The sequence below is a fragment of the Arachis stenosperma genome, chromosome 9, assembly GCF_014773155.1.
Source record: "Arachis stenosperma cultivar V10309 chromosome 9, arast.V10309.gnm1.PFL2, whole genome shotgun sequence".
NCBI lineage: Eukaryota > Viridiplantae > Streptophyta > Magnoliopsida > Fabales > Fabaceae > Arachis > Arachis stenosperma.
This window is the reverse complement of record NC_080385.1, coordinates 145740349-145756192: the sequence shown is the minus strand read 5'-3', so window position 1 is coordinate 145756192 and position 15844 is coordinate 145740349. Positions and strand designations below refer to the sequence as shown.

The following is a 15844-nucleotide window of genomic DNA, read 5'->3' as shown; positions in this document are numbered from 1 at the left end:
TATAAAATAATACTATTATATACACTTTAAAAAGTATAAAAAAAAAAAATTTCTTCCTACTTAAAAAAGTCACAGAGAAATACCAAATCAAACATTAGTTATTATTATTTAAAAGGATGCCAGAAACATGTTTGACTAAAACATTTTCATTCTCTCTAATTAATCCGCGTTTAATTTGTTAAATATAGGTTTTGAAAGACCAACAAGTACCTAGACAAAAGTCTATGCTAATAATGTTATATAACATTAATCACCTCTAATAGTCTTAATGCTTAAATTATTCACAAAAATAATGATATCATATCAAACATCATTATCCCAAAATTTAAAAATTTAAGTACACAAATAAAGACACGTAAAGAGTGCGTTTATATCTTTAATGCCAAAACAGAACGAAGGTTCAATAAATATTCTATTCATATAAAAAACTAAATAAATAAGTGTGAGAAAATCATAAGGCCAAATTTTCTCTCGAACGTTAATAATGCTTCATATAATATAATTTTAATGTGAAATGCTATAATTAATAAAGACTTAATGGTTAGGCAACAAATTAACAATACATATAGCGCATGTTTTGCTTTGGAAAAACACAAATAAGCCATAGTATCAAACAATGGCAGAGTTGAAGCTACATGGATTTTGGTATAGCCCCTTAACTTTGAGGGTGATATTGACCCTAAAGTTGAAGGGTATAACATATGAGTATATAGAAGAAGATCGCTTCAATAAGAGCCCTCAACTTCTTGAATACAACCCTGTGTATAAGTTGACTCCAGTGCTTGTTCATCATGGAAAATCCATTTGTGAGTCTATGATTATTGTTCAATACATTGATGAGGTTTGGCCACAGAATCCTTTGGTTCCTCATGATTCCTATGATAGAACTCAAGCAAGATTTTGGGTTGAATATGCTGATCAAATGGTATGTTTATTATAAATTTAATTTTTATCTTAGTCTTCATAATTTTATCAAACTTTTACTTAGATCCTTTCTAACTAGATTTTGTTTAAAAAAAAATCAACTGCTAATATTATTGTATTTATATCATATTGTATCTATCAAATATCTTAGAATTTATATATTTTTTTTGAAAAATCACAACTAATTAAGTTCTAATTATAAATTTTTATCTAATATAAAGATCAATAATTACAAACTTTTAAACAGTAAAAATCTAATTAAAAATTTGATAAAAATATAAAAACTAAAAGAATAGTTCAATCTTTACATAAAACTCTGCAATCATTTATGTTTTTATAACTTTTCCAACATGATATCATATATACCCACCTGGTTTATATATATACTTGTAATATTTATAATAAAAGTTCAAACTCCAAACTTTTTATGAATGGTTACTTTAATCTTTTGTTTATATTTGCTAATCATTAGTTATTAAACTTTTAAATTGTGAAACAAATCAATCTCTAAATTTACAAAAATTTATATTTTAATTTGTCTCCACTCTAAATTACCAAAAAATATCAAAAAATGATTAATATGTCTCACAATCAAACAAAATTAAGAATTAATAAACAAACATAATTGCCGCATCAATATCTCTATTAACAATATTAATATTCAAGTATATAATTGAAACATTTTTAAAAATTAAAGTTAACATTAAAAATATTTTTAAAAAATTTCGAAATTCTTAAAGACAATTTGTAGTTTACTCTAGATTTTATTACTCTCTCCTAAAAATTGTCTATAATGTTGGGTTCAATTTTTGAAGATTCCTGCCGTTAAGCCACTATTCCACATCATCAGTGATGATGAAGTGCGAGAAAAAGCCATAGAGAGGGTCCAAGAACATCTCAAAGTTATTGATAATCAATGCCTAATTGATCAGAAGTTCTTTAATAATGGTGACCATATTAACATTGTGGACATAGCTTTGGGGTCAGTTATCCAATTTCTTGTAACCATAGAAGATTTGAATCAACTGAAGGTCATGGAAGCTCATAAATTCCCTCACCTATATTCACGGTTTAGTAATTTCAAGGATTCCCCAATTGTTAAAGAAAACATCCCAAATAGTGAGAAATTAATAGCTTGTATCAAGCTTGTGAGAGAAAAAATGTATGCACATTCTTAAGAAAATATCTTTTATTATAGAGTGAATTTTGTCCCTTTTTCAAATTGATAATGTCATTTCTAAATTAAAATATATTTATAACAGAATTTTATCAAATTAGAATGACATTATATCAATTTAAAGTGACACTATTCTCTCTATTTATTATATTATATATCAAATAAAGTGGTTATGTATGTATCATTGTTATTTCTTGGTGTATCTTTTGAAATATTTCTATATATGTGCTTTAATTTCTTTATTTTACCAAATATCAACTTTTTTTTTTCTGGCTTGCTCTTGGCATTCTTGAAAAAAAAAACAAATAACAAAATAACTTATATTTGATGTGACTATAGTTATAAGAACCGGTCAATTCAATTAAAAAAAAAAAAACTAAGTGAATCGGATTTATTACTAGCAGTTTTGTTTAAATGTCAAAAACAATAAGTAATCGAACCGATCAATGTGGTTAGAATTTGTTAAAATCGTTTGGTTCCTCAAATTGAGTCGTTGATTCGCACATGCCATCAACGGTGGATCAGCAAAATGCTAGAGCACCACCAGTTATTCAAAATAGAAGCAATGGGGTTCAGATAGACATGAAAAAGTTGGTAAAATAAAAAATTAAAAGTGCAATCCCTCTTAAATTAAAATAAGATTATGTTTCAACGAGTTAAAGTTCAAATGACATAATCTCTCAATACTTACCTAAAAATTGCGAGTTCGAGTCTCACTCTTAACTTTAAAAAAAATAATAAAATTCATCTTTGATAAAAGTTTGATTAATCTTTTATTTTATTATTTTATAATTTTTCTCACTTTAAATATTTTTTTTCTTATGAAAAAATATCTCTCCTCTATTATTACACTGGATTACTCTTTAAAGTTTAAAATGCAATATTATATAATATATAATTTGTAGCATATACATTATAATTTGCAAAATAATTTTGTACACTATAATTTATAAATGTTAAAATAAATTTTATTTGTATTAATAAATCCAACTATTATTGTTATTGTTAACAATTATAAAATTTAAAATATATGTTACTATTTACATTATTGATTATTGACAAAAAATTGCAAAAAAAAATTATTATTATTACCAAAAGTGACTAAACCACCGTGATAGTCATTAAGCTTAATAAAAAAAAAGTGAAATTTCTTGTCATGTACAGTGAGTATTCATTATCTATGTATCACATATCTTTTTTTTAAAGATATTAGGCAAACTTGCATAAATTTTAAAAAGACTTAGATATTTAAATTAATTTATATCATTTGATGTAAATTTTTTTGGCTGTCTAAAATTATTATAATTCAGTACAATAACGTAAACTTTATCTCCATACTTTTTCAATGAAATGAAGCATTGATTATGAGTATGTTTAAGTCTATTGTATTTATAGCACACGATTTTTGTTTTGTTTTGTTGAATTTGTAAAATTACGTGAAAAATTTATTTTGATTATATGAAGTAGAAATTTTATGGAAATGATTTTTAAAAATAGTAGTGCTTTCTTTTTTATATTCCAAACCAATTTTTTGTGAAATGGATCTTTGAATGACTAAGATTTTATCCTATTTGATCCTTGGACAAATTTTAATATATCATTTGAAGACTTTATGATTTCATGTAATCTTTTATTTTTAGCAACTTCAACAAGATTAGATGCAAAAAATTTTTCAAAGTCTCTGAGTGTTTAAAACCTCATTTTTCTTTTTCAAAACATCATTTTTATTTCTCAAATTTATAATAGAGATATTGTCATGTACATCTAATTTAGCTGTAAAAAAGATATTTAGTATATTTAAATAAGAGTTTACTAGAGTTATGAGATAAATCATCAATAACTCTTTACTGATATAATCAGAAAAATTTATATTTTCATTAGATTCTTTATCCTTAATCATAAGACAAATGTGTGCTCTCTGTTCTTCCTCACTACTTTTAGAGGAGTCATTTTTTAAATTTTTTTTAGGATGTCATCTAAATTTTCTTCTTTTTCTTTTTGGTTTATTCTTTTCGTTTCAACAATCGACATTCTGATTTGAAGTGTCATGATTCTTTGCAATAGTAAGAGTTTAGCTTATTGGTTTTCTTCTTTTTTTTTTTAGTGAAGAATCTGTGTGTTTTTGCCTTTGTATCTCAGAATTTTTCTCAGCCTCTTTGCAAAAAATACTATTTCATCATCAAAATCGACTTCTATATTTGATTTTAGAGCAACACTTTTCTTTTTGTTTTCTGTCTTCAAATGATGAGTAGTCTCACATACTAGAAGCTTTTTTCTTAACTCATCATAAGTAATTTTGTTAAGATCATTTCCTTCTTGTACAGCAGTAGCTTTTGTCTCCTACTACTTGGTGAAATTTTTTAGAATTTTTTTAACCAGCTCCTTTTCAGTGAATTGGTTTTTCATTACATCGAGATTATTGATAATGATTGAAAATCTCTCAAACATCCTATTTATGGACTTTTCTTCTTTCATGACAAACAATTCAAAATCTTTCATTAGCATATCGATTTTGGTTTTTCTCATGTGATTTGTTTCTTCATGAGTTACTTGAAACTTCTCCCATATTTCCTTAGTTGATTTATATAAGGAGATTTTTCTGTACTCTTCAAAACTTATGGCATAATACATCATATTCACTATCTTAGAATTTAATTTCACTCTTTTCTTATTATCCTATGTCCATTCTCCATCTTCCTTGAAAACGACATGTTCTTCGGAAGCTTTGTTAGAACATCAGGTTTGTTCATTATGATCTTTCAAAGATTATAATCTGTTACTTGAATGAGGATCATCATTCTCTCCTTCCAGTAGAAATAGTTGGTTCTATTAAAATAGGATAAATAGTGGTAGAATTGACTTTCGATTAGACTGAAAGGGACTTGATTGGTCGCCATGGATCTTTTCTCCAAGCTGTTAAGCTTGAAAAAGAAAGATTTGAATCAAGGCACTCTTTTAAAACTTGAAGCGTGTAACAGAGCAAGTAGGAGATTTTTTCGATTTAGTCTCTTGCAATATCAGAAGATAAAAGATTAAAGAGAGCAACACCAGCATGTATCCTAGTTCAACCTCGAAATGCAATGAGATCTCTGTCCAGTCTCTACCACAGTAATGGTAGAATTTCACTATATTCAATTTTTAAGATTATAATCACCAATACCAAGACCAAGACTACAAATTAAACCAAAAACAGTTCTACGCCAAGACAAATGAAGCAACAATTCCATGCTTCACAAACAAATGTCAAGACCAAACCAAAATGCCAAGACCAAACAAAAATAAGACAAACTTAATCTAAAACTAAATTAGTTTTTCTTCTTAGTTTATGACTTTTTATTCGTAGACTTTTTAAATTATCTCTCATATTATAAATTTTTTTTCTATGCTAAGAAGACTCAAACAAAAATGAATGTATCAAGGTGAAAAACAAGACTCTTAATGGGCTATTTTTAGTTTCTAAATTCTTCTCCTTTCTTGAAACCTGATTCTTCATCTTAAATCAAAATCTTAGTTTAATTAGCCATCCAATCTTTCTTCATAATGACATGATATTTTTCTTTTTATAGGTAGTTGTAAATTTTTTTTATTAAAGAGATGATACTTTTTTTGTTTAGACGGCAGCACATTTTTTTCATAATCTCTTTAAATCTTACTCTTAATAATTAATTCTTTTCTAATCAAATCATCATTAATATCAATCTCAAATCTAAAGCTTTATAACACAATCAATCAAAACATAATTCTTTAATTATTCAATTTAAACTGATGTTTATCATCACAATAATTTGTAAAATCTTACTCAACAAAAAAAAAAGAAAATTACTAAAAATTTTCAAGTATTGTCAAAAAAGATTCCAAGGATAACAAATCAAAATGAAAGCTTAGCTATACTCAGAATACGCGTCATTAGCTTCTTCTATCACCAACTTTGTCGGCATCGAATTCGTCTGGCTGTGGCGGAGGGCTATTGAATGCAGCATTAAGATCCAACGAAACAAAAAAATACAAGAATCAGTACCAAGAAGAAGGAAATATAATCATACAACAACAAAACAATAACAACGAAGTCTTGTCCCACTAGGTGAGGTCGGATATATGGATCAAACGAAGCCATTAAGCTTTATCATGTATCATGTCTACAGAGAGACCATTTACATGTAGATCTCGTCTGACCATCTCATGGATGGTCTTCCTAGGTCTTCCTCTGCTTTTCACCCCCTGTCCATCTTCCATCTCATCCACCCTCTTGACTGGGTGCTCTGTCGATCTTCTTCTCACATGTCCAAACCACCTGAGACGCGATTCTACCATCTTTTCCACAAAAGGTGCTACTTTAACTCACACACACACACACACACACACACACACACACACACATCTCTCTCTCTCTCTCTCTCTCTCTCTCCCTTATATATTCGTTACTTATTCTATCCAATTGCGTATGATCACTCATCCATCTCAACATCTTCATCTATGCCACACTTAACTTATGTTCATGCTCCCCTTTGGCCGTCCAACACTTTGTACCATAAAGCATAGCCGGTCTGATAGTAGTGTGATAAAATTTACCTTTAAGTTTTAAATGCACTTTTTTGTCACATATAAAACCAAACACACTCCGCCATTTTGACCAATTTACTTGGATCCTATGATTTACATCCTATTCAATCTCTCCATTATCCTGTATGATGCACCTAAGATACTTAAAACTTTTAACTTTTCGTAGGGTATATTTTAACTTTTAACTTTTACCTACTGCTTATGTGCAGACCATATACTTCTAGAGCTTCTCTTTATAAATCTAACTTCTTATTTAGGTCTTTCTTTGACTCTCGCATAAGGATGATATCATCGGCAAAAAGCATGCACCATAGCATAGGCTCTTGGATATGCTTTGTGAGTACTTCCAAGACTAATGTGAAAAGGTATGGACTTAGGGATGATCCTTGGTGTAATCTTATACCAATAGAAAATTCCTCTATCACACCATTTTGAGTCTTCACACTAGTTGTAGCCCCATCATACATGTCTTTAATTGACGAATATATGTGATCCTTACTCTCTTCTTTTCCAAAACTTTTCATAAGACCTCCCTTGGCACCCTATTGTACGCTTTTTCAAAATCAATAAACAGCATATGTAGATACCTTTTATTACTATGATACCTCTCCATCATCATTCTTAACAGGTATGTAGCTTCAGTGGTGGATCTGCCTGGCATAAAATCAAATTGGTTCTCTGTTACTTGTGTCTCTTGTCTCAACCTCCATTCTATCACCCTTTTCCATAACTACATGGTATGGCTCATGGGCTTGATCCTTCTATAGTTTTCGCAACTCTTTATATCCCCCTTATTCTTGTAGATGAGTACCAAGGTACTCTTTCTCAACTCATATGACATCTTCTTTGATCTTAAAATCTCATTAAAAAGCTTGTTTAACCAACTGATGCCTTTCTCTCCAAGGCCCTTCCAAACTTCAATCAGAATATTATCAGGTCCTACTGTCCTGCCATTTTTCATCCGTTTTAGAGTCTCTTTTACCTCGAAATCTTGAATCCTTCGATAGTAGTCAAAATTTTGATCTTCTTTCCTCGTGCATAACCGACCAAGGGTCGAAAGAGTCTTCTGTCCTTCATTAAATAATTCGTAGAAGTAGCTCTTTCACCTTTCATTTATCTTCTCATCTCGAGCCAAAATCTATCCGACTTTATCTTTTATACATTTAACCTGATCCAAGTCTCTCGTTCTTCTTTCACAAAAAATAAAAGTTTTGGTAAATATGGAGGCACTTTGCTTATGGTTATTGCTCAAGATAGCAATTCAAACATATTACCTATTGCATTTGCCATGGTCGAGAGTGAGACGAAAGAGGCTTACTCATTTTTCCTTTCTTATCTGAGGCAGCATGTGACACCCCAGCCAGGCGTATTGGTGATTTCAGACAGGCACAAATCGATTGATGTTGCATTGAACGCCGATAGAAGTGGATGGAAATCGCCGCATGCCTTCCAAGCATTTTGTGCAAGACATATTGTATCCAACTTCATGACACACTTCAAGAACAAGGACTTGAAGAAGGTGCTTGTTAATGCAGCATATTTGAAGTCGCACAAGGAGTTTGCACATTATTTTGGTCGTCTGAGGGGTAAGAATGTCGCAATCACAAACTAGCTTGAAGAAATGCCACATTCACAATGGGCGCAGTATGCAGATGAAAGTCGTCATTTTGGGTACATGACAACAAACATCTCTGAGTGCATCAACGTTATCATGAAGGCTACACGCAATTTGCCCATTACCTCTCTTGTCAAATTGTCCTATTTTTGTTTGGGTGAAATTTGTGCGAGAAAGGGTGCAGAGGTTTAGGCACAGCTTCAGTGGGTGTTGAATTCTCACAGATGTTGATGAAGGCTATTGAATTCAACTCGAGGCACGTGAATACCATGAATATTTATCAGTTTGATTGGCCAAGATCCAATTTCACTGTTGAGGAATTAGCAGCAATGTCCGATTCCAGGCAACAGAATTACCCAAGTATTTCTTGATGAGGGTAAGTATGACTGTGGATATGGTGCGAAATTAATAATCACAAACTAACCGGCAAGTGCACCGGGTCGTTCCAAGTAATACCTTAGGTGAGTGAGAAATTTCAAGTTAGGCGCAGCCTTGGCAGCGTTTCTTGGAGAGAAGTATAAACTATTATACATTGTTGGAAAGCTCTGATAGTTAGCTTTCCAACGCCACTAGAAGCACATCAATTGGATCTCTGTAGCTCGAGTTATTCAGGTTAGAGTGCAGAGAGGTCAGGGTCGACAGCATCATTCGCCTTCTTCTCTTTTTCTGCGGAAACTCCATCAAATCCAGCCGAATGCTACCTAAAATAAACAGAATTTCACACAACTCAAAGTAGCATCCATAGTATCTAAAAGATAATAAATTCTTAATTAAACTCAACAAATGAATGCAAATTCACTAGGAAAAGATAAGAAAGATGCTCATGCATCACAACACCAAACTTGAATTGTTGCTTGTCCTCAAGCAACCAAAATTAGTACATGATTAAGATGTGAATTTGCATGAGAGGTGAGAGTTTAGTTATGCTCATGTCTCTTCTTAAAGTGAGGTTTATCTATTATAATTCTGAACAATTTTGCCATCTCACTCTCCTTTGAATCAAAGGAATGTCACTGTCATTCGGAATTAGAATCCGGATCATATTATGAATTCTTTGCTTTATGTACTCCAGTTTAATCCTTGAACACATCATACATCCTTTACTTCTCAATGAATTGGTGCTTTGTACCTTGAGTCTAGCCGTGACTTTAAATATTTTGTCTCAAGCTTCACTTGACACAAAAACACCACAAGTACTTGACTGGGGAACTCTCTTTAAGTTCTGATTTTTCTTTCAGTTACTCCCAGACAGTGGTGCTTAAAGCCTTTGGCATACTCTGCTAAATGTATTTGGCCTCGACTCTAGATATTCTGTCTCAAGGATTACTTGACACAAGAACACCACAAGCATATGACTAAGAAAACAACTCTGAGCTTTTAATCATGTCTGACCTCCTTAGTCATTGATGCTCAGAGCCTTGGACCTTGCTTTTATTTTTTTTTTACTATTTATTTTGCTTCAAGGATTAAGCTTTCACTAATTTCAGAGAAGTCATAATAGTTCTCTAAAGTCTTGTTCCTTATACATCAACATCTTTTGATTCAAATTCAAATATGCACTGTTCTTGTCATCATTCGGAATCACAAATAATACCATCACATTTAAGTAAACAAAATCTTAAATATAAACTCAGTTTCTTTTCTTTTCTCATGTAATACATCACTTCTTTTCTTTTCTTTTTAGATTCAAGTTCAGTGAGTGGTACATGAGACATTTTTTTTAACTAAAAGCAAATGACAGAATGAAATTAAATCTAAGAACTGAAAGTACTAAAGATCATGCAGACAATCAAAGCAACAGAAAATAGAAGACAACAAAATAAGAACGAAAAGAAAAATAGAATGAAAGGAACTCAATCACCTCAGTTATGCTGGTGGCCATCTCATTCCTCCGGCTGTGCTCCTCCATGAAGAACATTCATCTCTCCATGGTGCCACTGATGATAAACTAAACAGAGAGCGCACTCTACAACACCAAACTTAAAAGTTTGCTTGTCCTCAAGCAAAGAAAAACTAAAAACAAGGTGTCAAAAATTCTTCTTAATTGCTCCTGTTCCTATTCTAATCATTCTGCATGACCAAAACACATGTAAAACAAGAAAAATTCAAAAAAAAATGAGATAAAGTAATTTAAAACCAAAACTTAAAATAACTATAATGCTAAAATCAAAATAACTATAAAATTAAAACCAAAATAACTGCAAAACCAAGGATACTAGTAGTTGGGTTGCCTCCCAACAAGCGCTTCTTTAATGTCACTAGCTTGACACTTGATTGTTGAATTTTCTTTCTCTTCTTCCAGTTGGTTAAAAGAAATGCCTCCAAGGGGGGAAAGGTGAAAATTAGTGTCCCCTGATATAAATTTCTCCTAACAAGCTTTCTTTTATTATGGTTAGCTTGATTCACCTTGCTTGTTGGGGGTAGAGGTTGGATTATTTTTTGCTGACCTTCTCTTTTTCATGGATATTTTCTTTTATTTCTTGGTCACAATCCCTTTTTCAGTGCTTTCCTTGGTTGCCTTCACTTCTTTGATTTCAAAATTTGAGTGTTGTGTGATGGTTAGAGTGTACCATTCATCAAGAATTTCTTGAATTGGTGGTTCAATAAACTCACCCTCTCTGCCACTCTTTGCTTCATTGAAGTGTAGATTCCCATAATTGTTTTCATCCCTTACAACCTCCTTTGTTTGTGCATCTTCCTTCTTTATTTGTGCATCTTCCTCTTCTTCCATATGTGAGGGTGGAGAGTTCTCTAATTCACTGGAGTATGCATTCCTTTGATTGATTTTCTCACTTTCTTCTATAGGATCTTGCATTGTATCTCTTGGGAAGGAATTTGCTTATTCCTCTTCCTGGGGCTTGATAATCAGCTCCACATATTTTTCTATATTTTTGACACTCGTCTTTATATCATGTATGAATTCTTTCATGACAAGTTCAAGAGATGATGGTTCTTGATATAAACAAGGAGATGGTGGCTCTTTATATGAATAAGAAGGAGATGGTGATTCTTGATAAGAGTAAAAAGAGGATGGCACTTGGTATGAATAGGGAGATGGTGGCTTTTGATATGGGTAGAAAGATGATGGTTCTTGATATGGATAGAAAGGTGGTGGTTCTTGGTATAAATATGGAGATGGTGGTTCTTGATAGTTGGAACATGGAGCACTAAAGTTTCTTTGGTTTTGACTTTGCCAACCAAAATTCGGGTAGTTCCTCCATCCATAATAATATGAATCACTCCTTGGGTGTGAGTAGTACTCCATGTGATCTCTCTTCATTAGTTTTTCTTAGCACAAAACACCAAATAAAATTAAACATACCATGTGGTAAACAGGCAAGTAAAGAAGAAAGAACATAAACAGTGATGGACCCAGAAAGTTTTAGAAGTGGGGGCAAAAATATCTATATATTAAAATAAATATTATTGCGCCTTGTTGATTATACTAAAAATATAATGGAGATATAAAAATTAAAAATAGTTAATAAACACTTTCATTCTTAAATACTATTTATTATATATAATTTATAAATAAAATATTTTTTTATTTTTAAAACTTGAACTCAAAATATCTTAATTAAATTATAAATAATTTGTCATCCTAATTAATTTTATTTTTATTTATTTTTATACACATTTAATAATAAAAAGAGTGAATTATTTAGCACGATAGCGCTTATTAATATACTAGTATTTATAATTTGAAACTAGAATTATATATAAATAATTAAATACAAAAAAAAAAAAACTAAACCTGCATATAAAAGTATGTTTATATAAAATAATAGAAACTTATTTTATAATTATTTTTATTTTTTTTGAATAATTAAATTTTATATATTTTTTAATTTAATTTTAATACACTCTCAAATTAAAAATTTTATTCATCTATTTAATTATGTATTATAATTAAAAAAATAAATTTTTACATTCATCACATAAATAATTATTTAAAACAATAACTGTAATTAAATGATTATGTAAAAAAATATACATATTTTGATATATCAAAATTAACTTATATGATTTTAAACAATTGTTTAACTACTCATTATAATTTTCAAATATTAATTACTACTCATTAAATTATTAAAAAATTTATTTATTATACTATTTATGACATAAAATATTTTGTAATCTAAAATAGTTATTACAAACAAGATTATTTAAGAGATAAAATAAAAAAATATTATAAAATTTTAAAATAAAGAATCTTAATTAATAAATAGATACTATTTTTTTCTTATTTCAATTTATTTTTAAAAAAAAAAAGATATTAATTATTTTATTTATATTTAAAAAGTTGAGTTTTAGTGTGATAATTAACTAATTAATTAGTTTTAAAAATTATATTAACACTATTCATAAATTTTTTATTGAATTAATTAATTAATTTATTTTTTATTTTTATATTAAATCAAATTTAATAAAATAAAAATGGTTACATATTAAATTTAATAAAAAAATTATTTTCAATATAAATCTCAAAATAAAATTTTCTAAATTTTTATAGGGACAAAAAGTATCATCATATTAAAAATAAATATATATATTTATATAGAATTATTATATTTTTTTTTAATTTAGTGGGGGCAAGTGCCCCCCTTCCCTAGTACTTAGGTCCGTCCTTGAACATAAAAAAAAAATAAAAAAATAAAAAAATAAAAATAAAATAAAATATAAAAGAAAATGTAATAAAAGACAAATAAAATAAAGAAAATAAACTGAATAAAAAATAAAACAACTAATAAATAAAATGGTGTATAAAATTCAAACTCAATAAGTAAAATAATTAGGAAGAATAAAACAACTGAAGGGACACCAAACTTAATTTCAAAAATTAAGAGAAAAAAAATTAAATAAAATAAATCAAAATATTTTTTCATTAAAGATAAAAATAAAATAAAACCAATAAAATATAAAAATAAAAAATAGTAATGGACAGAAATAAAACGAAAATAAAAAAATAAAAATAAAAAGGAAAACAAAAATATTGGAAAGGAGAATAAAAAATATATATATATATATATATATATATATAATGCGATTTTTCGAAACTAATGACAAAAATCAAATAAAACTAAAAATAAAAAAAGAAAAACGAAAGTTAAAAGAAAGAGAAACGTCGTAAAAGAATAAAAAAAATAAAATAAAACAAAAACAAAAAATTGAAATAAAAAGAAAGAATGCAAAAGGAAATTTAAACTGGAAACCTAATGAAAGAAAAAAAAAACGGAAAAGAAAATTTGAAAAGGAAGATAAAAATAGAAATTAATGGTGGTTTTTTTTAAATAATAAAAAAAGGATAAACAGGGGTAAGTAAACGAAAAAGGAAAAAAATAAAGAAGAAATGGAAAATAAAAATAAAATTAGAATACTAAAAAAAATTGATTAAAAAAAATTATCTAATCTAAGCAATCAAACAACGAGTAGTTGTTAATCATAGTCAATCTCCGACAACGGCGTCAAAAATTTGGTGCGGAATTAATAACCACAAACTAATCGGCAAGTGCACCGGTCGTACAAAGTAATACCTCAGGTGAGTGAGGGTCGATCCCACGAGGATTGATGGATTAAGTAACAATGGTTAAGTGATTTGCTTAGTTAGACAAACAGAAAAGAGCGTTTGGGTCTCAATTGCATTAAACAGTAAATTCAGAAAATTAATAAAGCAAGCAGTAAACAGCTTGTGAATAATATATGGAGAAACAATTAAGGCTTCAGAGATATCTATTTTTCGGATTGACTTTTCTTACTAACTATTTTAATCATGCAACATCTAATTCAGGGTAAACTGTATGTGACTAAATCCTAATTCTTTAGACCTTTTTAGTCTCCTCTAAAATTCATCAACCACCAATTCCTTGGTCACTTAATTCCAATTAGAGGGTGAAGTTCAATTCTAGTTTATATCCCACAAAATTCCTAATTACCCAAATATAAGAGGATTATATGTCACGTATTCCGTTAAGTCCAGATAATTAGAAATTTAGGAGAATATGTTTTCAAGTTGTTGTTCAAGTAAAGAGCTTTTTCAAGTTATACAAGAACTCAATTAGAACAATGGTTATACTTCCGTTCCACCCAAATTCATAAGATAAAGAACGAACACAATTCTTGAAATATAAATCAGTACATGAATTAAAATAAAAAAAAATAATAGTATCAATCCATATAATAGACAGAGCTCCTAACCTTAACAGTGGAGGTTTAGTTGCTCATAGTTCAAAGAGAAAAACTAGGATTCAGGTAAACTGTAAAGTGCGGAATGAGATCTAAGAAAAGAGAAGAGAAGAGAAGAGAAGAGCCTGAAGAGCTGATTCTTTCCCTTTTATATTTAATCCTAATTAATGTAAAAATATATTTCCTAAAACTAAATAATATCTTTTCCTATTTTAAAATAAAAATTAAAGTTTAATCAGAATAAATAAAAGATCTTGCGTGGCTTGTGCAACGACGTAGGGACCACTTTATTGAAGGAGAGCTTGCGCCTAACTTGGCATGGAGCTGCGCCTTACTTGAGGTGGGCAGCGTGTCTTGGCATAGAGTGTTGAGTGTTGTGTCTTACTTGAGTGTAGTTTGCGCCTAACTTGAGTGCTCATACCAATGTTGCATGTTGTTGTTGTGTATTGCGCCTAACTTGAGAAATTTCAAGTTAGGTGCAGCCTTGGCAGCGTTCCTTGAATAGAAGTATAAACTATTACACATCGTTGGAAAGCTCTAGAAGTTAGCTTTCCAACGCCACTAGAAACATATCAATTGGATCTCTGTAGCTCGAGTTATTCAGGTTAGAGTGCAGAGAGGTCAGGGTTGATAGCATCATTTGCCTTCTTCTCTTTTTCTGCGGCAACTTCATCAAATCCAGCCGAATGCTACCTAAAATAAACAAAATTTCACACGACTCAAAGTAGCATTAACGTTAGGATTTTTGCCAGTAAAGAATTTCATAAAAACAGTCGCGTTGTAGATATAGTCTCTAAACCGACAGAAATCCCTTCGTACAAACGTTTTGGTTGTCACAAGTAACAAACCCCTAAATAAATTGTTAACCGAGTATTTAAACCTCGGGTCGTCTTCTCAAGGAATTGCAGGGAGGTATGTTCTTATTATTGTTTATGAAGATTGTAAATCGGGGTTTTGAAGTTTGGGCAATGGGCACAGATATATTTAAATGACAAGTAAAATAAATAAACAATAATAAAATCTCTTGGCCAGGTATGAAGAACTGGAAGTCCTATCCTTATCAATTGTGATGATAATTGGATTTTAATCCCACTTTGTTAACCTTTACTAAACAAAGAAAAATTAAGTGGACTGATTAGCTTGATTCTCAAGTCCTATTCAACTCTTATGGAGAGACTAGCTTTAGAGCAATCCTAGTGCAATCAGAATCTGCCCATTTCAATCACTGTTTTATTTGACAGCTCAAGCGTTACCAATTACTTGACCCAAGCCAGAAGGAGAAAATTCTAAATTAAATTGAAGGCATCTTAAATAGAATAAAGCAATCATAAATCTGAAAATAACTCAAATAACATTAATTAAGGAGATCAATCTAAACATGGAAT

At 29.8% G+C, this 15844-nt stretch overlaps 1 protein-coding gene across 1 annotated transcript; it reads left to right on the top strand.

Moving 5' to 3' along the window:
• The first annotated feature begins 552 nt into the window (after positions 1–552).
• On the top strand, positions 553–2289 carry LOC130951031 (probable glutathione S-transferase). Its single transcript, XM_057879645.1, has 2 exons — positions 553–925; positions 1740–2289. The coding sequence occupies exons 1-2, from the start codon at positions 617–619 to the stop codon at positions 2100–2102; spliced, it is 672 nt and encodes a 223-aa protein (XP_057735628.1). The 5' UTR covers positions 553–616; the 3' UTR covers positions 2103–2289.
• The last annotated feature ends 13555 nt before the right edge of the window (positions 2290–15844 follow it).